The 27,818-nt window shown below is 47.2% G+C and overlaps 1 protein-coding gene across 11 annotated transcripts in view; it reads left to right on the plus strand.

The window, feature by feature from the left end:
* DNAAF8 (dynein axonemal assembly factor 8) overlaps window positions 1–27,818 on the plus strand; it is a 150,689-nt gene that overhangs the window by 75,241 nt on the left and 47,630 nt on the right. For all 11 annotated transcript variants that reach the window (XM_075132866.1, XM_075132869.1, XM_075132867.1 and 8 more), the window contains 5 exons: window positions 4,777–4,893; window positions 14,047–14,191; window positions 17,431–17,746; window positions 20,547–20,653; window positions 26,045–26,199. In XM_075132866.1, the coding sequence (XP_074988967.1) occupies window positions 4,777–4,893; window positions 14,047–14,191; window positions 17,431–17,746; window positions 20,547–20,653; window positions 26,045–26,199 (840 nt within the window). The remainder of the gene's footprint in view (window positions 1–4,776; window positions 4,894–14,046; window positions 14,192–17,430; window positions 17,747–20,546; window positions 20,654–26,044; window positions 26,200–27,818) is intronic.

Below are 27,818 nucleotides of genomic sequence, written 5' to 3' on the forward strand. Positions count from 1 at the left end.
TGTTGCGTGAGACTCTCCCCTTGCAGGTGTCCATGGACAGTGGTGGGTAGTGATAGGGTCCCCCCATAGAATGCCATGCAGCTGATCATAGAAGCGGCATGTATGGGGCTCTGACCTGGAGCGACCGTTTGCCTCCTTTGTCTTTTGGTAGGCTTGCCTGAGCTTCTTAACTTTCATGCGGCACTGCTGTGTGGCCCTGTTGTAGCCTCTCTCCACCATGCCCTGTGCAATTTTGGCATATATATTAGCATTTCTTCTTTTTGATCGGCGTTCAGCCTGCACAGATTCTTCTCCCCATACAGCAATCAGATCCAGTATCTCCCTTTCAGTCCATGCTGGAGCTCGTTTGCGATTGTGGGGGGACTGCATGGTCACCTGTGCTGCTGAGCTCACCACGCTGATCAAACAGGAAATGAAATTCAAAATTTCCTGGGGCTTTTACTGTGTACCTGGCTAGTGCATTGGAGTTCAAAGTGCTATTCAGAGCGGTCACATTGGCGCACTCTGGGATAGCTCCCGGAGGCCAATACCGTCGAATTGCATCTGCACTATCCCAAATTCCACCTAGCCAGGTCGATTTTAGCGCTACTCCCCTTGCCGGGGAGGAGTACAGAAGTTGATTTTAAGAGCCCTTTAGGTCGATGGAATGGGGTTCGTTGTGTAGATGCATATTTACTATTCTTGTGTAGAAAGAATAGTTGGTTGTGTCAACGCATATTTACTATTTTTGTGTAGAAAGAATAGTAAATATGGCAGGTGACCAGCTTGGCTTAACAGTGAAATCCTTGCTGATCTTAAACAGCAAAAAGAAGCTTACAAGAAATGGAAGATTGGACAAATGACCAGGCATTGCTCAGGCATGCAGGAGTGAAATCAGGAAGGCCAAATCACACTTGGAGTTGCAGCTAGCAAGAGATGTTAAGAGTAACAAGAAGGGTTTCTACAGGTATGTTAGCAACAGGAAGAAAGTCAAGGAAAGTGTGGGCCTCTTACTGAATAAGGGAGGCAACCTAGTGACAGAGGATGTGGAAAAAGCTAAGGTACTCAATGCTTTTTTTGCCTCTGTCTTCACGAACAAGGTCAGCTCCCAGACTAAGCACTGGGCAGCACAGCATGGGGAGAAGGTGACCAGCCCTCTGTGGAGAAAGAAGTGGTTTGGGACTATTTAGAAAAGCTAGACAAGCACAAGTCCATGGGGCTGGATGCGCTGCATCCGAGAGTGCTAAAAGAGTTGGCAGATGTGATTGGAGAGCCATTGGCCATTATCTTTGAAAACTCATGGCGATCAGGGGAGGTCCCAGACTACTGGAAAAAGGCTAATGTAGTGCCCATCTTTAAAAAAGGGAAGAAGGAGGATCCTGGGAACTACAGGCCAGTCAGCCTCATCTCAGTCCCTGGAAAAATCATGGAGCAGGTCCTCAAGGAATCAATTCTGAAGCACTTAGAGGAGAGGAAAGTGATCAGGAACAGTCAGCATGGATTCACCAAGGGCAAGTCATGCCTGACAAATCTAATTGCATTCTATGACGAAATAACTGGCTCTGTGGATGAGGGGAAAGCAGTGGACGTGTTATTCCTTGACTTTAGGAAAGCTTTTCATATGGTCTCCCACAGTATTCTTGCCAGCAAGCTAAAGAAGTATGGGCTGGATGAATGGACTATAAGGTGGATAGGAAGCTGGCTAGATCGTCGGGCTCAATGGATACAATGGCTCCATGTCTAATTGGCAGCTGGTATCAAGCAAAGTGCCCCAAGGGTCAGTCCTGGGGCCAGTTTTGTTCAATACCTTCATTAATGATCTGGAGGATGGCGTGGACTGCACCCTCAGCAAGTCTCCAATGACACTAAACGGGGAGGAGTGGTAGATACTCTGGATAGGGTAGGGATAAGATACAGAAGGACCTAGACAAATTAGAGGATTGGGCCAAAAGAAATCTGATGAGGTTCAATAAGGACAAGTGCAGAGTCCTGCACTTAGGACGGAAGAATCCCATGCACCGCTACAGACTAGGGACCGAATGGCTAGGCAGCAGTTCTGCAGAAAAGGACCTAGGGGTTACAGTGGACGAGAAGCTGGATATGAGTCAACAGTGTGCCCTTGTTGCCAAGAAGGCCAGTGGCATTTTGGGCTGTATAAGTAGGGGCATTGCCAGCAGTTCAAGGGACGTGATCGTTCCCCTCTATTCGACATTGGTGAGGCCTCATCTGGAGTACTGTGTCCAGTTTTGGGCCCCACACTACAAGAAGGATGTGGAAAAATTGGAAAGAGTCCAGCGGAGGGCAACAAAAATGATTAGGGGACTGGAACACATGATTTATGAGAAGAGGCTGAGGGAACTGGGATTGTTTAGTCTGCGGAAGAAAAGAATGAGGGGGGATTTGATAGCCGCTTTCAACTACCTGAAAGGGGGTTCGAAAGGGGATGGATCTAGATGTTCTCAGTGGTAGCAGATGTCAGAACAAGGAGTAATGGTCTCAAGTTGCAGTGGGGGAGGTTTAGGTTGGATATTAGGAAAAACTTTTTCACTAGGAGGGTGGTGAAGCACTGGAATGGGTTACCTAGGGAGATGGTGGAATCTCCTTCCTTTGAAGTTTTTAAGGTCAGGCTTGACAAAGCCCTGGCTGGGATGATTTAGTTGGGGATTGGTCCTGCTTTGAGCAGGGGGTTGGACTAGATGACCTCCTGAGATCCTTTCCAACCCTGATATTCTATGATTCTATGATTCATTTTAAAATCGACCTAACGCCGCTAAATTCTACCTAATCCCGTAGTGTAGACCAGGGCTTCCCATCTTCTGGTCAGAGATAAAAAGCAGGAGTGGGGTGGCAGGACACATGCAAGGGAAAAAGGCCACAGCAACAGGAGAAGCAATGTGCTGGAGAGGTCCTTGCTGCTTCTGCATTTGATTGGTGAGTAGTGAAGTGACCTCTGAGCAGCTGCCAGGGATTTTCAGGATTGGGGTCTCTGGGGTTTCCTAGCCTGCATGGCCTAATCTGCATTGCACTGCTACCTGCGTAGCACAGAGGAACTGACAGAGACCTTTGGGACCAGAGTCATTTTTTTTTTATCTTAGGTTGCTGATTTCTCGCTTCTGTTTCTATCACTGTCATATTTTCCACAGCAAAGGAGTGTGATGTCACAGGCAGAAGCTGGTGCACAGTGAGCTGCAGAAACAAGGGGACAGATCCTCCATTGGTGTAAATTGAGGTAGTACCATTGACTTCAACAGAGCCATGCCAATTCACAATAGCTGGGATCTGCCCCTATGGAGTTCTGCCTGTTAACACCAGCTGACCTCAAAATTCTGTTTCCATGCAAATGACTCTTATAGTGTTAATAATAATTAATAATAATAAAACTAAAACAAAATGCTGCTGCAGCACAGGGCCAGGAGGTGTCAGTGGGGTTTTAACATTACTCAAATGAATCGCCTTTCGTTGTTGTTTTTAAACATTTATAGAAAGACATGAAGTCCATATTATTTGTGCGGCAGAGCAGAATATCTCTCAGGTGCTTACACAAATAAACTGTGTTATATGTACTTTGTAGGCCAGAATGGCAGCTTTTTGTGTAATTAGCCCAAGCTCTATCTACAATAAAAATCTTAATGAGGCATTTGTGAAATTTCATTTCTTTTCCATGGAATACATTCTGGTGGTATGTGAGCTCAAAAGACATCTTAATCTCTAGGGTCAAATTCACGGCTGGTGTAAATTTGAGTTGTTCAACAAAAGTCGATGGAGCCATGCTGATTTACACCAGCTGAAGATCTAGCTTAGAATTGATTTTGTTTCCAGTCAGAGGGCTAAATTCTGCTCTGTGTAAATCCCAAGTAATTCCATGGATATTCCTGCAGTGACTCCAGATTTACACTGATATAACTAAGAGCAGAATTTGTCCCATTAAGCAGAACTTGGCCAGTAAGAGTTCCCTCCGTGTTCTGTAGATGCATTAATTCTTAGTCTGTATCTTTGCATGCTAATCTTCAAGCCAGAACAAATTGTTATGACTGGGAAGTAGCTGGCATGTTCTTAAGCATAGAGGCTCAAACTGCACTCTTACAATTTGCTTGGTTTGCTGCACAGAAAATGTGTACGTAATAATACAAAGTCAGGTGTGTAGTTTATGCTGGGTAATGAAATGCCTCCAGGGTGCTGCAACGTGGGGCTAAAGGCCAGCCTCTCATCTGCCTCAGTAGTGACTGCATCTAAAATAACAGGATCTCCGGAAATGTGGTGTGTTTGATTTGCTTTGATGAACTGACTTTGGTTTCATTCTTGTAACAATTGGCTGATTCCTAACCTGGTTGCAATGTTCAACAGCTAACCAAATTGGTCTCATCATGTAGCCCTTTCCAGTGAGATGTTCAGAACCCTCACTGACAGGCAAGGCGCAGCAGTGCTAAGCATCTTGCAGGCTTATATATAGGCCTGATCCCCCATTGCATGTAACATCCCCCATTGCATGTAGCATCCATTGAAGTCAGTGGGTGGTCTGCAAATGGAATGATAGCTGGGTTGGTCCCTAATTGTGTTCATTTTCCCAAGATACCAATTGTAACAGATCTGTGCTCTTGGATGTCATTTCAAGTAGTCTTTATTGCACCTAATGGGAAAGATAGAACAAAAAATGCCATGATATTGGACTAATGAGTATAATCCTTTGTCACTTTTTCTGATCTCTAGCCTTAGCATTACCCATGCTGTCTTTTTCAGTTCCTGACTTTGAAGGATCAAGATAATTCACAAATAAAAGCTGTCTTTTGTGCATTTCAGGCAGTGGAGAAAGCATTTGCAATGCCAGCTGGGTTCTACTGGCAGACAGTAGAGACTGATGAAAAATACTTCCTTAACAGTAGTGACATTGGGGCCAGTGCAGATATAGACACTGAGGTAAGAGTTCCTTTCTGACTTGCAGAATGAAGTGGGTATCTGAGGGATGATCAAAACTGGCATGAAATGTTTGAATTCATGTGATGGGTACAAGTAATCAAACTTTAAACATTTCTCACTCAGATCTAAATATGTCACCCTAGCCTTTGGTGTCGTCATTTTTCCTGTGCCCGTTGCTCCGAGCCTGAAAAGATTAAACTCTGAAATGTCTGAGCTGGGGAAATCGCTGCTAGCCAGGTGCATATCTGCAGTAATAGATGCATTTTGAAAACCCAAACCAGCTTGACTGCAAACTGATCTGCCATAGACCTTGCCTGGCTTTTAGAACTTGTACAATAAAAAGTTGAAAGAAAAGGAGTACCAGTGGCACCTTAGAGACTAACCAATTTATTTGAGCATAAGCTTTCATGAGCTACAGCTCACGTCATCGGATGCATTCAGTGGAAAATACAGTGGGGAGATTTATATACACACAGAACATGAAAAAAATTCTTGACATCTGATTTGTGTCCATTTATTCTTTTACATAGAGACTGTCCAGTTTGACCAATGTACATGGCAGAGGGGCATTGATCTACAACCTATCCTGAAGGACGACCCATCACTCTCACAGATCTTGGGAGACAGGCCAGTCCTTGCCTACAGACAGCCCCCTAACCTGAAGCAAATACTCACCAGCAACCACACACCCCACACAACAGAACCACTAACCCAGGAACCTATCCTTGCAACAAAGCCCTTTGCCAACTGTGTCCACATATCTATTCGGGGGACACCATCATAGGGCCTAATCTCATCAGCCACACTACCAGAGGCTCGTTCAACTGTACATCTACCAATGTGATATATGCCATCATGTGCCAGCAATGCCCCTCTGCCATGTACATTGGTCAAACTGGACAATCTCTATGTAAAAGAATAAATGGACACAAATCAGATGTCAAGAATTATAACATTCATAAACCAGTTGGAGAACACTTCAATCTCTCTGGTCACTCGATTTCAGACCTAAAGGTCGCAATATTACAACAAAAAGACTTCAAAAACAGACTCCAACGAGAGACTGCTGAATTGGAATTAATTTGCAAACTGGATACAATTAACTTAGGCTTGAATAGAGACTGGGAGTGGATGTGTCATTACACAAAGTAAAACTGTTTCCCCATGTTTATTCCCCCCCCCCCCGCCCCCGCCACTGCTCCTCGGACATTCCTGTTAATTGCTGGAAATGGCCCACCTTGATTATCACTACAAAAGGTTTTCTCTCTCCCGCTCTCCTGCCGGTAATAGCTCATCTTAAGTGATCAGTCTCCTTACAGTGTGTATGATAAAACCCATTTTTTCATGTTCTGTGTGTATATAAATCTTCCCACTGTATTTTCCACTGAATGCATCCAATGAAGTGAGCTGTAGCTCATGAAAGCTTATGCTCAAATAAATTGGTTAGTCTCTAAGGTGCCACTAGTACTCCTTTTCTTTTTGCGAATACAGACTAGCACGTCTGCTACTCTGAAACCAATAAAAAGTTGAATAAGTCTGATTCATTTGGAGAGGCTTTAAAGCTTCACTCCGAACTTGATCTAAAGATGCTGCTGTTTTAACTTTCTTCCAGCTAGATGGACAAGCTGCTTAGAATGATTTTGATTCCACACATCTGACTTGACCCTGCAGGGTGCTTGATAGTCCACCCGTGGGCACTTAGGATCAGGGAGTGACTTATCTCTCTCTAGAACAACTCTTGTGGCTGGTTCAGGAGTGACCCCATTGATCTTCTAGAGCAGGGGTGGGCAAACCTTTTGGCCCGAGCCACATCTGGGTATGGAAATTGTATGGCAGGCCATGAATACTCACAAAATTGGGGGTTGGGGTGTGGGAGGGGGTGAGGGCTCTGGCTGGGGTGTGGGCTCTGGGGTGGAGCCAGAAATGAGGAGTTCAGGGTGTGGGAGAAGGTTCCAGGCTGGGGCAGGGGGTTGGGGTGCAGAGGGGGGTGCAGCTCTGGCTGGGGATGTGGGCTCTGGGGTAGGGCTAGGGATGAGGGGTTGGTGGTGCAGGAGGGTGCTCCATGCGGGGACCCAGGGGTTTGGAGGGTGGGAGGGGGATCAGGCCTGGGGAAGGTGTTGGGGCACGGGAGGGGATCAGACTCCAGTTGGCGCTTACCTCAAGTAGCTCCTGGAAGCAGCGGCATGTCCCCCCTCCGGCTCCTACATGGAGGCATGGCCAGGCAGCTCCCATTGGCCGCAGTTCCCAGCCAATGGAGCTGTGGAGGCGGTGCTTGGGGTGGGGCCCCCTGGCTGCCCCTATGTGTAGGAGCTGGAGGCGGGACATGCCGGTGCTTCCAGGAGCCACGCAGAGCCACAGCACGTGTGGAGCAGGGCAAGCCCCTGACCCCGCTCCCCAGCTGGAGCGTCGGAATGGGGTAAGACCTGGACCCTGCTCCCCGGCTGGAGCTTGAGGGCTGGATTAAAATGTCTGAAGGGCCAGATGTGGCCCCCAGGCCGTAGTTTGCCCACCCCTGTTCTAGAGGGAGCTGATTTTGAGCTGGAAAGAGGTCTTCATGGTATGAGGCCATGAATAGGATGCACTGTGAGAGGGGAAAAGGACAAAATGGGATGATCCTTGAAGTTTCCCCTACTTTGCTCAAAGTTGTTCAGTTACTCACATTTCCACCCAGTCTAAGGAGTAACTTACTTCCTTGCTTACAAGGTCTTTGCTAGAGGTTTTATAGGGCAGAAGGCTATGGGAAAACTCATTAGCCAGTCTGAGCAATGGGTTAATATCAGGGGAATTATAACGAAATCAATGGGGAAAACAGAACTTTTTTGTCTAGTTGGAATAGATTTTTTTTTATTACTGAGGTAGATTTATAACTTATCATAATGTTGTAAGTTTTGTTATGTGTTTATGAGGGAATAGCATTTGGTAATATTTCATTTAAAGTGTCTGGTAATGATCAATTAAATTGGCATTCACTGGAGCAATAAAGCTCCTTCTTGGGGAAAGAATTCTGTACAGAAGGGGGAACCAGGAACAAATTGTAGGCCATGCTATGCAGCCGCAAGCCAGACCTTTCAATGTCCCTGAATTTCAGGAAAAACCCAGATTCTCACATTTAAGGTTTGTGCTCCTTGAAACAAGAAATTTCCCCTTATGGAAAAGTGAAATACAGAACTGAAACACAAAAAATGATGCGGATTCAGAATGATTTTCTTTCCTAATCAGAAACACAGATGTGTATATTCAGTACACAACTGGATGTCTTTCAGTACTCTTTGTCGAAAGATGGGCTGAATGGGATTAATCAAGCAAACAGGATTTTAAAATATAGATATATTACAGGATGCTCTGGTGTACCTGTTTTTGAATTCTCTTCTAGTGTTGATTTTATAATTTCTGAAAATATAGAAAGTCAGCCATCTATGCTAATATTATTTGAAAATGTTTCTTTAATACAGAAAAGGTAACCAATGCATTAGATAAATTTCATTCCTTGCCCCCAAAGAATCTACAACCTAATACAAGACAAAGGACAGTAGTTCAGATCACAGAAAGCATTATGTTATTAATTAGTTATTAATATTTCTGATTATGTCAGTGCTGAAGGGGCCTATTGTGCTAGGTGCTATACAAATACAGAACAAAGGGACAGTCTCGGCCCCAAAGATTTTATAATGTAAGAAAATATACATCTACAATTACAGCAGGATGTAGAGTACAGATACTGCCAATGTGGGTATAAACAGCACGGCTTATGCAAGTAGAGCAGAGGCAAGGTCTTACTCACCTGAACCCCCAGTGTGTGTACTCTACATGGCTCTCTACATGCTTCCAACATCTACACTGGTATTTTTAGCTGTCTAGTGTTCTGCTTCTTCCTGGCTGCTGGACCCTTTCCCTATTGCAGTAAAAGGCTCCAGCAGGGGAGAGGCAGTGGGACAGCGCTGCCTCTCCCCTGCCAAAGCCTTTCTCTGCTGCCTCCTCGCTTCCAGAGACTTTCCTTACTGAAGTGAAAAGCTCTGGCAGCAAGAAGAGGGTCTGGTAGAGGAAGGCAGCAGGGAAAGACTCCAGCAGCTCCTTGTTACCAGAGCCCTTTCTCCATTGCTGGAGCCTTTCACTTCCGTGTGTAGCTACACATGTAGGTTCCTGTACTCTATGCTCCACCGTAAGGGTGTGGACATAAGAGGAGAAGAAGAGAAGAGATATCACTGTACAATTGATGCGAATGGCTGGTTCTCCCTAGAGCAGTGATACTCATACTGAAGCTCACGAGCTGCAAGTGGCTCTTTAATGTGTCTCCTGCGGCTCTTTGCAGCACATGATATTAAAACACTGTGTGATTTCATTATTGGTTAATAACTGTGGGTATGTCTACACTACAAAATTAGGTCGAATTTATAGAAGTCGGTTTTTATGAAGCAATTTTATACAGTCGATTGTGTGTGTCCCTACTAAGTGCATTAAGTCAATGGAGTGCGTCCACAGTACCATGGCTAGCATCGACTTTCAGAGCGTTGCACTGTGGGTAGCTATCCCGCAGTCTCTGCTGCCCATTGGAATTCTGGGTTGAGCTCTCAATGCCTGGTGGGGCAAAAACATTGTCGTGGGTGGTTTTGGGTACAAGTTGTCAGTCACCCCTCCCTCTGTTAAAGCAACGGCAGACAATCGTTTCGTGCCTTTTTTCCGTGCGGGCGCCATACTGCTTTCAGCAGACAGTGCAGTAGGGCTGCAAACTGTCGTCATTGAGTGCTATGAATCCACCTCGCAGGTCCTCTATATAACCGTCATCATCCACCGCTTCTGCTGCCCCTCTGCTCTCCTACTCTCCTGGTGGTCTCGCAGGTCCTCTATATGACCATCGTCATCCGCCACTTCCCGCTGCAACTCTGCTCAGCTGCTCTTGTCTCGCCATACCACGGCAAGCGTGCAGCCCACTCAGCTGTTGTGTCCTGGCAGCAGACAGTGCAGTAGGTGTGCAAAACTGGTCATCCAACCACCACTTCTCTCCTGCAGACACCATACCACGGCAAGCATGGAGCCTGCTCAGATCACCGCGGCAGTTGTGAGCATTGTAAACACCTCATTCATTATCATGCAGTATATGCAGAACCAGAACCTGCAAAAGCAGGCAAGGAGGCGATGGCAGTGCAGTGACGACAGTGATGAGGACATGGACACATACTTCTCTCAAAGCACAGGCCCTGGCAATTTGGCCATCCTGGTGGCAATGGGGTAGGCTCATGCCATAGAACACCGATTCTGGGCCTGGGAAACAAGCACAGACTGGTGGGACCACATAGTGTTGCAGGTCTGGGAAGATTCCCAGCGGCTGCGAAACTTTCGCATGCATAAGGGCACTTTCATGGAACTTTGTGACTTGCTTTCCCCTGCCCTGAAGCGCAAGAATACCAAGATGAGAGCAGTCCCCACAGTTCACAAGCGTGTGGTGATAGCCCTCTGGAAGCTTGCAATGCCAGACAGCTACCGTTCAGTAGGGAATCAATTTGGAGTGGGCAAATCTACTGTGGGGGCTGCTGTGATCCAAGTAGCCAACACAATCAGTGAGCTGCTGCTATCTAGGGTAGTGACTCTGGGAAATGTGCAGGTTATAGTGGATGGCTTTGCTGCAATGGGATTCCCTAACTGTGGTGGGGCGATAGACGGAATGCATATCCCTATCTTGGGACCGGAGCACCAAGGCAGCCAGTACATAAACCGCAAGGGGTACTTTTCAGTGGTGCTGCAAGCACTGGTGGATCACAAGGGACGTTTCACCGACATCAACGTGGGATGGCTGGGAAAGGTACATAACGCTCGCATCTTCAGGAACTCTGGTCTGTATGAGAAGCTGCAGCAAGGGACTTACTTTCCAGACCAGAAAATAACCGTTGGGGATGTTGAAATGCCTATAGTTATCTCTGGGGACCCAGCCTACCCCTTAATGCCATGGCTCATGAAGAGGGGAGAGGGATAGCTCAGTGGTTTGAACATTGGCCTGCTAAACCCAGGGTTGTGAGTTCAGTCCTTGAGAGGGCCACTTAAGGATCTCGGGCAAAAATTGGGGATTGGTCCTGCTTTGAGCAGGGGGTTGGACTAGATGATCTCCTGAGGTCCCTTCCAACCCTGATATTCTATGATTCATACATAGGCATCCTGGACAGTAGTCAGGAGCTGTTCAACTATAGGCTGAGGAGGTGCAGAATGGTGGTAGAATGTGCATTTGGAAGTTTAAAAGTGCGCTGGTGCGGTTTACTGACTTGGTTAGACCTCAGCGAAACCAATATTCCCATTGTTATTGCTGTGTGCTCCACAATATCTGTGAGAGTAAGAGGGAGATGTTTATGGCAGGGTGGGAAGTTGAGGCAAATCGCCTGGCCGCTGATTATGCACAGCCAGACACCAGGGTGATTAGAAGAGCACAGCAGGACGTGCTGCGCATCAGAGAAGCTTTGAAAACCAGTTTCATGGCTGACCAGGCTACGGTGTGACAGTTCTGTTTGTTTCTCCTTGATGAAAACCCACCCCCTTGGTTCACTCTACTTCCCTGTAAGCCAACCGCCCTCCCCTCCCCCTTCGATAACCGCTTGCAGAGGCAATAAAGTCATTGTTGTTTCAAATGTATGCATTCTTTATTAATTCATCATACAAATAGGGGGATAATTGCCAAGGTAGCCCAGGAGGGGTGGGGGAGGAGGGAAACACCGGGTGGGGTGGGGAAGGTGGGGAGGAGGGAAGGACAAGGTCACACTGCGCTTCAAAACTTATTGAATGCCAGCCTTCTGTTGCTCGGGTAATCCTCTAGGGTGGAGTGGTTGGGTGCCTGGAGCCCCTCTGCCCCCGCGTTCTTGGACGTCTGGGTGAGGAGGCTATGGAACTTGGGGAGGAGGATGGTTGATTACACAGGGGCTGCAGTGGTGGTCTGTGCCTTTCCTGCAGCTCAACCATATGCCGGAGCATATCAGTTTGATCGTCCAGTAGCCTCAGCATTGCATCCTGCCTCCTCTCATCATGCTGCTGCCACCTCTCCTGTTGCTCCAGCCATCTATCCTCTCATGCATCCCTCCTGTCCTCGTGTTCGTTTTGTGCTTTCCTGGACTCTGTCATTGTCTGCCTCCATGCATTCTGCTGGGTTCTTTCAGTGTGGGTGAACTGCATGAGCTCAGAGAACATTTCATTGTGAGTGTGTTTTTTTCGCCTTCTTATCTGCGCTAGCCTCTGGGACAGAGATGCTAGTGGCAACACTGAAACATTTGTAGCTGTGGGAGGAAAAAAAGGGAGTAAAATTGAAAAAGACATATTGGCCATTTAAAAGGAGGGGCTGATATTTTCGGGTTAATGTGCAGCACAAACCCAACTAACCTCCCCACACACCCAATTCTCTGGGATGATTGCTTCACTCCTCCCCACACAACAGCGGGGATGATTCCTTTTCAGCCACAGGCAAACAGCCCAGCAGGAATGGCCACCTCTGAATGTCCCCGTAATAAAATTCCCCTATTTCAACCAGGTGACCATGAATGATATCACTCTCCTGAGGATAACACAGAGAGATAAAGAATGGATGTTGCTTGAATGCCAGCAAACACTGGGACCACACACTGCCATGCTTTCTTATGTAATGATTCCAGACTACGTGCTACTGGCCTGGCGTGGTAAAGTGTCCTACCATGGAGGATGCAATAAGGCTGACCTCTCCAGAAACCTTTTGCAAAGGCTTTGGGAGTACCTCCAGGAGAGCTTCACTGAGATGTTCCAGGAGGATTTCCGCTCCATCCTCAGATATGTTAACAGAGTTTTCCTATAGCTGTACTGGCCGCAAATGCATCCCAAGTCTTCAGGGAAAATTAATCATTAAACATGCTTGCTTTTAAACCGTGTATTATATTTACAAAGGTACACTCACCAGAGGTGCCTTCTCTGCCTTCAAGGTCCGGGAGCCCGGGTTGGGAGGGTATTGGCTCCAGGGTGATAAACAGTTCCTGGCTGTCAGGAAGAATGGTTTCTCCGGTTGCCTGGTGTGTGCTATCTTCAACCTCCCCTTCCTCATCATCTTTCTCGTCCCCAAAATCCTCATCCCTGTTGCATGAGACTCCCTTGCAGGAGTCCACATACAGGCGTGGGGTAGTTGTAGAGGCACCCCCTAGAATTGCATGCAACTCATCATAGAAGCGGCATGTCTGGGGCTCTGACCCCAAGTGGGCGTTTGCCTCTGTGTTTTTTTGGTAGGCTTCCCTGAGCTCCTTAAGTTTCATGTGGCAGTGCTGCGGGTCCCTGTTATAGCCTCTGTCCTTCATGCCCTTGGAGATTTTTTCAAATATTTTGGCATTTCATCTTTTGGAACGGAGTTCTGATAGCACGGATTCGTCTCCCCATACAGCGATCAGATCCAGTACCTCCCGTTTGGTCCATGCTGGGACTCCATGGTCACCTCTGCTGATAGATCTGCACGGTCACCCGTGCTGATCAGCTTGCCACGGTGGCCAAACAGGAAATGAAATTCAAAAGTTTGCGGGGCTTTTCCTGTCTACCTGGCCAATGCATCCGAGTTGAGAATGCTGTCCAGAGCGGTCACAATGGAGCACTCTGGGATAGCTCCTGGAGGCCAATACAGTTGAATTGCGTCCACACTACCCCAAATTCGATCCGGCAATGTCGATTTCAGTGCTAATCCCCTCGTCGGGGAGGAGTACAGAAATAGATTTTAAGAGCACATTAAGTCAACAAAAATGGCTTTGTTATGTGGACAGGTGCAGGGTTAAATCAATCTAACGTTGCTAAATTTGACCTAAACTCGTAGCGTAGACCAGGGCTGAGATTGGTTAATCAGGATGCTTTTACGATGTCATTAACCAATTGTAGTTGATAAGAATTATATATATCAATTATATATATATTATATATATATAATTATATATATATAAACCCCTAAATATTTCCCCATCATACTGTTTAAATATGAATATATAGTACTATAGTAAATTAAACAATGAATTCACAGTACTGTGGCTCTTTTGCGTAATGTTGGTCGCTAATTTGCCTCCTGAACCACTGAGGTCTGAGTATCACTGCTCCAGAGAGAGAAATCTCACCATTGTTATTAAGAGCGTTTGAAGCTATTTGACACATTCTCTCCATTGCACTCTTTACCTGACTGTTCAGGTTGCTGTGGCATTGCTGTTTGAAACCCTACTCCGAACTCCTTTGGCCGTCCATCACATGTTACAGCTGATCCTCAGCTCTGGTTTGGATATCTGTGGGCTCCGCCTGCTCTATCCCGAGCACAGCGTGCTGCTCTCTAGCACAGGTAAGGCCTCATCTGCATAAAAAAGTTGCACCCATTTAACTATAGCAGCTCACAAACCTGCACATCCCTGCTGAAAAGGAAGAGGACTTCAAGGGGGATATGAGCATGACCACAATTAAGCCTTTCTCTTCCCCTTTGGAGTCAGATTTTACCCTGTCCCCATCTATCCGTCCCCGGTGTAAAGTTTTGGCAAGTTTTTGCCATTTCCTCTATTTTTACTCCCTGATACTCTTCATGTCACCACATTGCTTTTCTCTCTGGCTTTTATTTCTCTGTAGATGGCAGCCCCAACTTTTCTCTTTGAGGCTCAGGAAACTGCAAAATCTGGGGCTGCTGACCTGGCCTTTCTCCAACTGCTCTGTAGGGTGATCCACCATCCAGAATGTCATGGTTTGTCAAGTGGCTTCTGCCACATCTTTTAACTTCTGGGGCACTGAAGAGAAAATGAGGCACCAACAGTAAAGCCAAACATGAATGCCTGCAGTTAGACACTTGGGCCCAGATCCTAAAAGGTACTTAGGTGCCTAATTCTGATTGAATTCAATGGGAGGTTGGTGCATAAATACTTTTGAGGATCTGGCCCTAAATACATAGCATTAGGCACTCATGTTTGTAAATATCAGCCTTAGCTGCTCAGTGCCTCAGTTTCCCCATTAGTAAATCAGGCATAATAAAACTCACCTCCCAGGGAGTGTGCGAGGCTTAATTATATCTTAAGCCCTTGAAGATCCTAGAATGGAAGCCATCACGTAACTGCAAAGTTCTGGGATTGTGTCTGTACAGGCTAGCTCTCCTAGAAGTCCTGTGTGTAACATCAGGTCACATACTCATACTCTATTTCTCTTGGGGTGGGATATTGGCAGACTGAGAGGGAGAGAAACGTGTTCTTTTCAGCTGGGTGGAAATTCAGTCTAGACCTGCTCAATCACGGAGAAAAATTCTGCAGTCTCCCTGCTGCCTTGTCACATCTGAAAACAGTGGGCCCAGACTGGCTCATAATTGTGGTTTTGCTTCAGTTGTCTCAGCAGTAGGTATGTAATATGTTGGTACAAGTGAATGGAGAGCTTTGTAAGTGAATAAAAAAGCCATAAAATCATCAACCAACAACAGAAGATGAGCAGAGTTCTGCTTTCTGATCCATACAGCAGATCTGCCCCCAGTGCTTTGCTCTCTGTGCATGCTATGGGGGCGCTGTGTATGGAGGGAGGATATATTTGAGCTGAGATCCACAACACAGGTCTGAAAATTGAACTTTGTTTGAATCTTGAAAAAAATACAAATATATTTCTGGTTTAAAATATTTTCAGCAACTTTCTCCTTTATTTACATGCTCTATAGTGCCTGAGGTCATGATTCCATTTCATCTGCATGAATTCATGTCATCAGTTCCTAAATCTCATGCTTCAGGATTTCAGCCAGTCTCCTGCAGGGGTCAGGAAGGAATTTTTTCCCCAAAATGTGTTCTGGGTTTGTTTTCATTTTTTCTCCTTCCTCAGCAGTTATGGCCATGGCTGGAGATGGGACACTAGACAGGGTTGCCAGTGCCCTGAGATGGTACTGAGAATTCTCTTTCTTAGATGCCTGGCTGGTGGGTCTTGTTCACATACTCAAGATCAAACTGATCCTGAATTTCAGGTTGGGAAGGAATTTTTCCCCAGGTCATATTGCAATGACTTTGGGGTTTTTTGCCTTCCTCTGCAGCATGGGGCACAAGTTGCTTGCTAAGTTCATCTGGGTATATCTCACTAACTCAATTCCCTGCCATTACAGGGGCCTTGGACACTGGTGCACCTTGATCCCTCCTATTCTCTGCATGTGGCACACAACAAATCCTGCATCTTGGCAGGGGGTTAGACTAGATGACCCTTGTGGTCCCTTCTAACCCTATGGTTCTGTGATTCTAATAGTTTAGTCTCCAAAGGGCTATAATACTTTAAGCTAATCCAGTTCACTGGATGCAAAACAGGGTAACTGGGTGAGATTCAGTGGCTGGTGATGTGCAGGAGGTCAGACTACACGATCTGATGCTCCCTTCTAGCCTCATACATTGACTCTAGATGCATCTAAACCCCAGTGCTGAGGAGGAGGTATTCAGTCCCCCCTTGGCCAATGGCTGCAGTGGGTTCAGTGGAGAAGCAAAGTGGATTCCATTCCTGCCCTCTGCCTAGCTATCTCCAGCCATGCAGGCTGTGAGCTTGGAGAAGGATTTGCCACAGAGTGCAGGAGAGAGGTCTCCTGTGGGTCCTTCTCTGTGGCAAGAAATAAGGGAGCCCAGAGCAGGGAAAGAAAGAAGTGATGGTCAAGCATTTTTTTTAAATGTCATTCCTTGTCATTCCTTTCCCACGCAGCACAGATCCTGACCAGGGAGAGTAAACAGTTTGCATGGAGTTTTGGCAAAGCTTTCATGTTTCCCAGTTGGGGTCCCCTCTTGGCTCTCCTGTTGCTAAGGAAAGGACCAGGAAACAACCTTGTCCCCTGGCCCAAATTCTATCCCACACTTGAACCCCACCAAGCCTCTCTGAGCGAAGTGTGAACTTTGGGACTCGATGGCTTTCATTGAGAGCCACTCACTCAGCCTTGCATATCTGTGCAGAATCTCCAGCGTGTGGTCATGCAGACTTAGCAGCATTAACTACTATGATGGTTGCCGTTGGGAAAATTATCAGGGCAGAACTGGCAAAAATTATCAGTGACTTAAATGGAGCTGTTCCAATTTTCACTAGCTGAGGATCTGGCCCTCTGGGTTTGACAGGAGCCTGCTGCTGCAGCAACACCCCCTGGCTCCCCAAACCGCATGGAGCCAGCCCTAATTAGGCATGTTTGTGTGGAGGGCTCAGCAGGAGTGGGGACCAGGCCAGAAGGGACCCCATCTCCTTCTGCTGTTTCGAGGTCATTCCTCGCTTCTCTCCTCCCACCCTGAGCTGCCGACCAGTGGGAGAACCTGGGCTTTCGTGTGTTATTTGCAAGGCACCCGGACCCTGCCTAGGAATGGGAAGAGATTGCAGCTCTGATCTCCCAGTGTAACCAGCAGTGCCAAAGCAAGAGCCTTCAGAGGTGGGCAGAGACCCAATGAGAAACAGCTGTTAGCCTGGCAAATGTGGAAGGGGAGCTAGAGACAGCACTAATAAACTGTCAGTCATCTAGGCTGAGTAATGAACTGAGAAGAGACCTTGAGTGGAATGAATGAGACTGGAAAAGGGTGATTCCATGCGTTAGTCACACGTGTTTATCTTTCACAGACAAGCTGCCTTCTACTTACACTCCAGAGGCTGGCAAGGCACCACCTGTGCTGGCTTTAGGCTTGAGAGGGCCAAAAGCACGGAGCGCCTTGCAAGATATCATAGGGCCCTCGGATCCACAGCTAGCCAGCATGACAGACTGCGGCTCCATCAATGCCATCTACTGCAGGAGCCAAGCCGAGCCCCTCGCCTACCTGCCCCACACAGGCAGCCGTGTGCACAGGGAGCTGTGCCTCTTGTTCGGAGGAAGAGCATGCTGTGATGAGGTGCTTCATGTTGGTGTCCAGAATCCTGCCTGCAAATATAACAAATCAAGGTGACAATCCCGTACTGCCCATTTCTAAGATCCTTGTAATTCTAGTTTCAGAGTAACAGCCGTGTTAGTCTGTCTTTGCAAAAAGAAAAGGAGTACTTGTGGCACCTTAGAGACTAACCAATTTATTTGAGCATGAGCTTTCGTGAGCTACAGCTCACTTCATCGGATGCATACCGTGGAAACTGCAGTAGACATTATATACACAGAGACCATGAAACAATACCCCCTCCCACCCCACTGTCATGCTGGTAATAGCTTATCTAAAGTGATCATCAAGTTGGGCCATTTCCAGCACAAATCCAGGTTTTCTCACCCTCCGCCCCCCCCCCCCCCCCCCCCCACAAACTCACTCTCCTGCTGGTCTATTACGAAAGCTCACGAAAGCTCATGCTCAGATAAATTGGTTAGTCTCTAAGGTGCCACAAGTACTCCTTTTCTTTTTGTAATTCTAGTGGAGGTGGGGCGAGGAGTGTGGGGTGCAGGACTTGGACCACTGAAGAGACCCCAGGGGCATTAGCTAGTTTTGTAAGTCTTTTCACGGCAGTCCTCAGCAGAGGGGCCCAGCTAGAGGCAGTGCTGGTTGGGAGCACTAGTCTATTTCTGCATTTTACAATGTGTTACTATTAGTGTTTGCAAAATTGGTCTGTTCCTTCCCTCACCATGCTGCATCCTCTGCAACTGGCAAGAGTGTATGAAAATGGAGGGGCTGAGAAGGCCTTTAGCCTTGGTGATTAGTGTGAGGAGACGAATGATAGTGGGACCGGGACTTATTTGAGATGATGGAGACATTGTGACAGGAGGCCCACTGGAAACTCTACCCTGGAGAATAGGGCCACTCCAAAAGGGATTCAACCTTAAACCTCAAAGTACCTATCCTGATGGTGTAGCAACAGTTTGCCACGTGGCACTGGGACCACACAGGCTCAGTAGAGATGTCAAGACTCCAAGTTCCTTGGGCAGTTCAGATCAGGTGTTTGCTTGAACATGAGGGTGTTCTTTAAACACCCTCTCCTGCTCAGTTTGTGTATAACACTGATGTTAGCTTGCAATCTGTTACCTAGCAGAGTAGAGTTGCTGAAAGGGAAGGCAATTCGGCAGGGTAGCTTGGAACAGAAAAAGGATAATGGGTCCTGCTCTGCTCCCTGAGGAACCTGCTCTCCAGCCCTCCACAAAAAAATATCTGCTGCTGCAGGGGGGAGGAGTTGAGGTTGCAGCCATTGCACCCTTCCTGAGCAGTCTGCATGCAGTGATCTCTGTAGCTTTGCTCTTGATGAGGATGGATACAGTTTCCCAGCCTGAAATGTCCACTTCCCTCCCTGTCCTGCAGATTCCCTGACAAAGTCTCAGACACAAACAGCCAGAGGTGGGGAAACAGTTTCAATCCTGTGTGTTTAAACGGCAGGACATGCTAGGTACATCATGACCATGAGTCAGTCCCATAGAAGAGCATCACTAAGAATGTCCTGGGGTGGGGAGCAGAGCACATCCCCTATCTACGCAATGGTCTCTTGGAGCCACATCCCTCTGATTGTTCCTTGGGGAGTGGGACACAGAGCAGGCAGCCACCAACAGAGCGAGCAGCTAGGAGGTGAAACTCACCCATTCTTCAGATGCTTCCTGGGTTTCTCCATACAAGGGGTGAGTTGGCTCCTTTTAATGTTACCCTGCTGAACTACACTGTGCTGAGGTTCACCTGATTCCAGAAGTCCCATGTAAGCCCTGAAAGATCCCTTCTGAAGCTGTGAAAGTAGAGCTATTGCTGTGGCACCAGGATGGGGATTAGACAGCACATGGGCCTCGTGCAGCCTCTCTGCACTGAAGCAAATTGCAGCCACTCAGAGTTAATTCCCTTTCTCATTGCGGGTTGTTTCCTCCTGTAATGTTATTTGGCAGAGTTTAGCTCTGCATGATCTTTAACACTGAATTGAATTAATGTTGTTTGGCTTTAAAACTCTAAAAAATTCCCTTTGACAAAGTTTGGTTTTTTTATTAGGGGTCCTTCGCCCCCTTACCAAGAGGAAACCCTGTTACTTTAGTGTAACATAGCGAAACAATGCTAAGAGTTTGGTCCAATAGGAGGGCTTAGCTGGGAAGAGTATAAACTCCATCTCCAAGCTCAGTTCCTCAGGAAAACCAACATCTCTTACTGCCATCCTCCTGTGGATTCAAGACATCTCAAGGGAAGGGGGTAAGCAGGCAGGCTTGCATTAGCAGTCTGTGTTTAGCAGGCCTGGCCACGTGATTCCCAGATTACAGATTGCATTTTTGTCAGTCCCTTGGCCTTTGAAACCACAATTTGGGTTCACCCTGCCATAATTTGTTCCTTTCTGGAATGAAGGAATATTGGATATTTCACTGCCCTTGGGCATCACTGCCAGGCCCAGTTTATAATAGCTTTGAAAGTGCTTCTCCCCAATTACCGTCTGATTAAATATTCACCAGTGAGTAGCAGGTTTAAAATATCACAGGATGGGAAGAATATTTGAGATATGGCCCAACATTTCTCAGTTCCTAAATTTTCTTGCCAAGTTGACCGCATTGCATTAGCCACTTTTAATTGAACAGAGAGAGCTGGAGAGAGAAGCTGCAATGTAGAAAAACATCCAGTCTGTGTACAAACTCAATACGCCTTAAGGTGGCCCATGCTCTGATGTCACAGACGGGATTGAAGTGGCACTTCCAGTAAAGCAGTTTTACAAAAGCAGCCTCCATCTCCTTGGGGTTAGTGGGCAAAGCTGATAAGTGCCAACGTCTGGGTCTAATCTTAACAGCTTTCAATATTTCTGTTGTTTTTCCTTAGACCTCAGAGTTCTTCATCTAATAGAGTAAATGCTGACCAAGAGAGAGCTGATCTCCAGGACATGGCACTGTCCAGACCTCCAGCAACACTGGTCTCGACCACCAAAGGTCATTTCTAAGGAGCAAACCTTGATGTTTCACACGTGTTCCAGGCTCCTTCACTATAGCAGAGGGTGTTATTGGTTATCTTACTCCTGCCCCACATGTTCATGTGGTCCTGCTCCCATTGCACTCCTCACTGCTGGGTCCTGGCCAGGGGGACAAGAGTCAGGAATTAGTTTGTGGAACATGTAGTGCTTCTTGCCCAATGTGAAGCAACAGTAGAATGTCATGGCCTTCCTTGTCCGCTTCATGTGAGTAGCTATTAGACGCTGTTGTAGGGATATTGATCTCAAAGCCTAAAGAGTTAAAGTGTTTATAAACTCTTCCACTGTCCAACATTAAACAATGATAGGAAGGTTCAGGTTATTTTAAACAGAGGCCTTGGTTTTACTTGGTTACATGGCAAACACCCAAAAGTGTTCATTCAAATTAAAAATGTATTGATTGATTAGAAAGAATAAGATATCAAAACAGGCATTTAGATTGGATCTGTGGTTGAATGATTATGCAAAACAAACTTAGTCAAAACCTTTAAATCCTTTCTCCTTTTTAAGGCAAAATATCAGAGTCTCTTATTTTCAGAACAGCCTTTCTTTGATGAAAACAAGAGGGATTTTTTACTCTCAGTCCTGATGTGTCCAGGTCATTTACTTTTCCTGTTCTTAACAAGCAAACAGACCCATGGTGGAGAAGAGACAGAATAGAAAAGATGGGTGAGATATAGCTCCTCTTGCTGTTTTTGGAACACTGGCCTGCTGGTTAGTTACAAGTGGATGCTTTTGGCTGGCAAGTCGACCACAACACATGCTGCTTGGATCCTGGTTTACGATCTGGTCAGTGACGTCATCTAATTGGATCTTTTCTTCTTAGACAAGGCAGGCTTGGATGAATACAGCATGGTTGACTTCAGGATTTGATGAAAAGCCAAGAGAGTGAGAGAAAGGATAGAAGGAAAGAAAGGGGGAGGGGAGCAGAAAATAGCATAAGGGAATGGAAAACAATGCAGGATCTTACGTGCTTGAAAACCAAGTTCCTTGAACAAGATTACGGCCAGCCGGCCTTCCTCTCAGGAAGAAAATCCTTTAGATGAGCTGAGATGAATTGAAGTGCTGGCATTTTTGGGGATGAGCTGGGATGCAAAGTGGGATGGTATATGTGAGGGAGAGCTGAAATGAACTGATCTGAACATGTCTTCTTTCAAAATCTCTTTTTAAAAAACCCACAAAGGGGGAAAGTAGGCATCATAATTCATCCCCCTAATTATTTTATCCACCAATTACACCTAATATCCATTACACCAATTTTGGTCTATTAACTTCTGGTTTCATATTTTCTATTTTTACAAAGCATAATTTCAGCAGTTCCTTGGATTATATCAACATGGACTTTCTGGTTTAGCCTAATCCATCTTCTTTGTCTGTCTGGTTCTCTCGCACTTGTTACAACATTCAGGGTTGTAAACAACTTGATCTATTTTTCATGGTTAATGTAACATCTTATGAACTTTCAAATACTTTTTACATTTGAGCTCACAGGGATACACTTTGTAAGTCCAATTGTCACAACAGGCCTCCTAGACCATGCTTGAGGAAATCTAAAACAGGAAACCCTTTATTCTTGGGACCTACTTAGTGAAGGAACAGTTCTATGGGAGTTAATCGTGTCCTTGAATTGCATATCTACCTAATGTGACAGGGCAAGGCCAGATGGCTATAGAAAAGTAGTGGGAGATAGATATATTGGCTCCAGGCTAAACAAATCTCTGGTACCAGGATAAGTGAAATGGTAGCTGCTCCAGGTCAATTAAGACACCTGGGGCCAATTAAGAACTTTCCAGAAGGCAGGGAGAAGGCTAGTTGATTGGGACACCTGAAGCCAATCAGGGGCTGGCTGAAACTAGTTAAATGCCTCCCAGTTAGTCAGGTGGACGCGTATGTCAGGAGCTGTGGGAGGAAGCTGCGCTGTTGGAGAGACTGAGTAGTACATATCATATCAGGCACAAGGAAGGAGGCCCTGAGGTAAGGGTGAAGTGGAGCTTGAGGAAGTGAGGGCTGCTGTGGGGGAAGTAGCCCAGGGAATTGTACATGTTATGTTTCTAAAAGGTCAGCTACCATAGCTGATACTATTAGGGTCCCTGGGCTGGAGCCCGGAGTAGAGGGTGGGCCTGGGCTTCCCGCACCCTTTGCCCCCTGATTAATCACTGAGACTGGGAGACAACTGAGACCGTGCAAGGAAGGATAACTTCTCCTCACCTTGCTGGCTTATGATGAAAATGGCTCAGTAGACTGTGACCCTTGTCTCTAGAGAGAGAAGGGTTACGTGGAGGGTCACAGTGAGCCTCTGAGGCTAGCGAAATCCGTCAGGAAACGTGGGACCCATGGAGGCAAGGACAGAGCATCACACCATCTGCCTGTCCTCTTCACAGCCTGGGATATAATCACATAGGTAGTGCAGTTAAATAGTTCAAACAATCCCACATGCATGTTCCTGGCCTTTCTAGGGCCGGGGACGAGGTGGTCAACCAGTCATCTGGAAAGATGCACAGGGAGCAGCTCCTATTAACTGGCTCTTGCATTGCTCCTCTCCCTTCCCAGGTTCCCCACTCCTCCTTGCAGGTGTAGGCTCCCACTTTCTGTATTCCCCCTAAAGAGCTGGCTGAGAAGTTGCTCCAGTAGCCCTATACAGGAGTGACAGCCAGCTAGGAAGTGGGAACAGAGAGAGCCTGTCTTCCTGGGAAATCTGTGCTCAGGAGGAGAATGTGTGAGGTAGATGAGCCATTGGGCCCTGTGGCCTCCTCTAGTGGGGTCAGGGACAGCAAATCCTTCTGCCCTCTCTAAAGGAGGAAAAAAGAAAAGGAGTACTTGTGGCACTTTAGAGACTAACAAATTTATTTGAGCATGAGCTTTCGTGAAGTGAGCTGTAGTTCACGAAAGCTTATGCTCAAATAAATTTGTTAGTCTCTAAGGTGCCACAAGTACTCCTTTCCTTTTAGCGGATACAGACTAACACGGCTGCTACTCTGAAACCTGTCTAAAGAAGGAGTGGTTTTAAGATTTTGCCACCAGAGCACTGCTGACCTTCCTCTGCTCCCTGGCACTAAGGGTAGCCCTTCAGGGAGGAACTGAGGGGTATAGGAGCCCTCCAACCAGCAGTGAGAAGACAGTAAGGACAGGAGAGGAAGAGGATGCTCTGGCATAGAAAAGAGGAAGAGGAAATTAATTTGCCAAAGAAAAGCGGATTGGAGGGGAGAATGGAAACAGGAGCCAGAAAGATGAGAGAGGAAGGGAAAGTGAGGGACAGAATGAGAGGAAGGAAGATAAAAGTCAAGAAAAGATGAGGCCTACCTTTTAAATGCATTCAGTGTAAGTATGTATGTTAACACTAGCATCTGAGCAAGTTCCTCTGGCAGACACCCCTCCGCTCTGTACATTCCGGGGTGGGGATGATGGCAGGTGGTGGTTGTTGCTGATGGGCTGAGCCAGATTTCCTGCTTCCCTATCTTTTTATGGCCACTGATGATTCACATGTGATGTAGGCTGCTGAGCTGCCCCCCCCCCCATCCCCCCTGCTATGGTTCCATCTGTGGTTGTTGGGCTCAGGAAGTTGTATCCAACCTTTGCTCTTCAAACGGATGGGTGGTGCATCATGCCTTTTGGAAGAGAAGCTGAAGATCTTCTCTGGGAGGGGACAGCATGCAGGAGTATTGGCAAGAGGAGCCACTGTGCTCCCTCACTGAGCTCTCTGGAAGCCTGCCTTGGAATAAGCTAGTCACACCCTGTCAAGGGGTGATCCTCTCCAGCACATCCCTTGTGGCCCGGCCACTGGATTCCACACCTTCCCTCTGGTTCTTTTAATCCACTACCAGCCTTATGTAAGGGGACTGTGCCCCCTTACTAACATTCAGTGGGGGTGTTTTGGTTGGCTAGCTCCCAGTACTAAAAAGGGCGAAGGGTCGATGGGGAATCAGGACCCTGAGACTGACAGCCCCCAGGAACAATGGGGAGAGGCCAATGGTCCAGGTCAGCCTGAATGACAGGGCGAGCAGGCTAATCAGGGAGTCAGGAGGACAGGGAGGTCCCGTCCTCCATGTGAGCTGGCATTGTCTGGGTCAGACAGAGTGAGGTCGAGCTAGGAAGAAAGTAGGGGTCCAAGCTAATCTGGGGAGCAGAGCTGTGCCAGATCCAGAGGGACCCGAAAAGCAGCCCAGAGAGAGCAGACCCTGTCCTGAGAGCAGAACTGCAGCCCCAAAGCCAGAGGCACAGCCCAAGGAGAGCAGACTTGCCCTTGGAGGAGAGCTGCAGCAACCAGAGCCAGAGGGGCCAGAAAAGCAGCTCAGGAAGCAGGTCAGTGCTGGGAGCAGAGTCACAGAAGCAGCCTGCAGAGCAGACCTGTCCTGGGAGCAGAGCTGTAGCAACCAGAGCCAGAGGGGCCAAAGAAGCAGCCCAGGGAGCTGGAGGCAGAGCAGCAGCAGCAGTGCAGAGACAGAGTGGTGCAGCTGTGGCTGGAGCAGTCTGGAGCTGGGTGCGGTGAGCAGTTGGGGAGAGCGAGGGGGACCTTGGGCAGCAGGCCCAGCACAGGGAGACGCCTCAGTCAAGGGGCTCTGCAGGCCAGGCTTGGATCGTAACCCCGACAGGGCGGGGGCGACACCGGGAAGAAAGGTCCTACCACTTAGAGCCTGAGAGCGTGTGGCCACCACCAGAGCAAGTGTCCAACCCACAGCGTCCCTGCAGCACAGCCAGAGCCTGAGAGGGAGACCTTGGACTTACAAGGAACAGACTGTGAACTGCCCTGATGTTCCAGAGACACTGTTTGTGATGTTCCCTGGCACAGAGCGGGTTGACATGTTTCCTTTAACCTTTCCATTTTTTATTATTCTTTTTAAAATTAATTGTTGATTAAATAACTTGCATTTGCTTTAACTTGTATGTAATGGTCAGTGGGTCAGAGAAGTTCCCAGTGCAGAGAGAGTACCCTGGAGTGGGGACACCCTAGCCCCTGTCCTAGGTGACCACAGCAGGGTTGGGGGTCGAACCCCCCAGGAATCCTGGGCCCAGCCTTGTTGGGGTTACGAGGACTCTGCCAGACAGGAGATTGGAAGGAGAGTCCTCAAGAGCAGGGAGGCCACTGGGTAAAGGAAGTGGGAGTGAGGACTCAGATCCTTTCGCTCGCCCTCTTCACCGGGGTAGTGCAGAAGCCAGGAAAGTTCCCTACAATAGCGGGACTATTCCCCCACTTACACTTAAGCTGGCTCAAGAACAGTGCTTTCCACAGAATGTAGTGTCATCATCTGTGTTGGTCTGGAAGTTGGGGCTGGCCACTTTCATCAGGTTTCCTGCAGAGATGGAATAGTTTCCACAAAAATAACTTGATGCTCTTCTCATCTTTACTTTGATCCAGGGGATGTCATTTTGGTTGTGTCACCTGCTGTGCCTCCTCATGCATACGGGGATGTGATTTCAACCTGTACTCAGAGAGGCTTTACTCTGCAGGGAATCAGGCAGCTGCGACTTTCTCCCAAGCGAGCCATCATGCTCAGCATGACAACAAGTCAGGTATGGGACAGAGGGTCACTAGAATAATGCTTTCCCAGATCCTGAATGCCATATCCATTAGTGCTCCTGCTAAAACCTACAATGTAGCTGCAATGGGTTAGTCTGATTCCAACCCCAGTGGTTTTGATTTTGACATGACTGTCCAACATCTTGCAGGCCGGGCTCTCAGGATAGTGAAAGCACCCCAAAATATCTGTGTGGCTGGTGCAATATGATTATGTCATGATGTTTACATGTTGTGTCATGATGCTGCCACATGGTGAGATAAGGTCAGAATATCATGATGCAATTGTTACAGTCAGCTCATTTTCATCTAGGATGACCATATGTCCCGATTTTATAGGGAGAGTCCCCATATTAAGGACTGTCTTATATAGGTCCCTATTACCCCCCACCCCCGTCTTGATTTTTCTCACTTGCTGTCTGGTCACCCTATTTTCATCCCAGATGACAATGTTTTTAAAGTCACACTCCTGCAGGCCTCAGGTTAACAATGCAAGACTCATAATGAAGAAGCAGTGTTACTTTATGTGCCTGTTGCAACAGCTGGTCCCAATGTGAAATGATTGCATTAGTAATCCCAGTTTAGAACAGGGTCTACTTTTACATTAGTACGGTAATAGCATCTCCTCTGAAAAGGGGACAAATATTTTAACACATTGTTCTGACGCTATTTGAATCCCAGAGATGGTCAGCAATGCTGACTTTCTCAGCAGAGTGGTCAAATCAGCCACCAGTGAATCCAGCTCTGTGAGGTGGACCAGGCTGGTGGAATAGGTGCTGTGCCATTTTACTAATCCACACAAAGCCAAATGGGCCTCGGATTAGCTTGCACTCACTAAGGGAAATCATGTTTTTTATAGCGACGAGCATGCTTCACCCTTGCTTCATCCTTGGGTGAACTTTGCTTTGTGGTTTTCTCACTCTTGTTACCCTTTTGCCAGCCAGCCTGCACCCAGGATTCCCCATCTTTCTGACATCATCTTCTTTTGCTATGAGTGGCACCTCCAGTTGCTTTCAGAGCTGAATTTCCTTTGTGCTGGAAAATCCCATTAAAGCCCCATCCTTCCTGGCAGCAGAGAACACTAATGGCCAGATTGTGCCATTGTGAAAGTCAAATATGAATTTTGCCGTTGATTTCAAATGGGAGCTGGATTGGGCCCTAACTGTAAAAAATCACTGTAAAATGATTTTTAATCAATGAATGTGTCATCAGGAGATACTCCTCATATGTGACTGCATAACTTCATAGTTCTTCTTCGAGTGCTTGTTCATGACCATTCCAATCAGGTGTGTGCGCGTGTGCGTGCACAGCAGCCAGAAAACTTTTCCCCTAGCAGCATTTGTCGGGTCAGTCCAGGCGCCCCCTGGAGTCGCACCTTCATGGCACTCAATATACATCCCTGCCAACCCACCACCCCTTCAGTTCCTTCTTACCACCAGTGATGGCTAGCTGGAACAACATGTTGCTCTTGCTTTGCAAGCGTGTTTGGGCAGTGTCCACTCTTAGTGTTTATAGTTAGTTCTCAGTAGTTACTAGTGTTAGTTTAGTATTAGTAGTTAGGTCATAAGTTTCCTTTTGGGGTCCCCCCCACAAACAACACCCCCCCAGCACTGGG

The sequence above is a fragment of the Caretta caretta genome, chromosome 10 (assembly GCF_965140235.1).
Source record: "Caretta caretta isolate rCarCar2 chromosome 10, rCarCar1.hap1, whole genome shotgun sequence".
Taxonomy (NCBI): Eukaryota; Metazoa; Chordata; order Testudines; family Cheloniidae; genus Caretta; species Caretta caretta.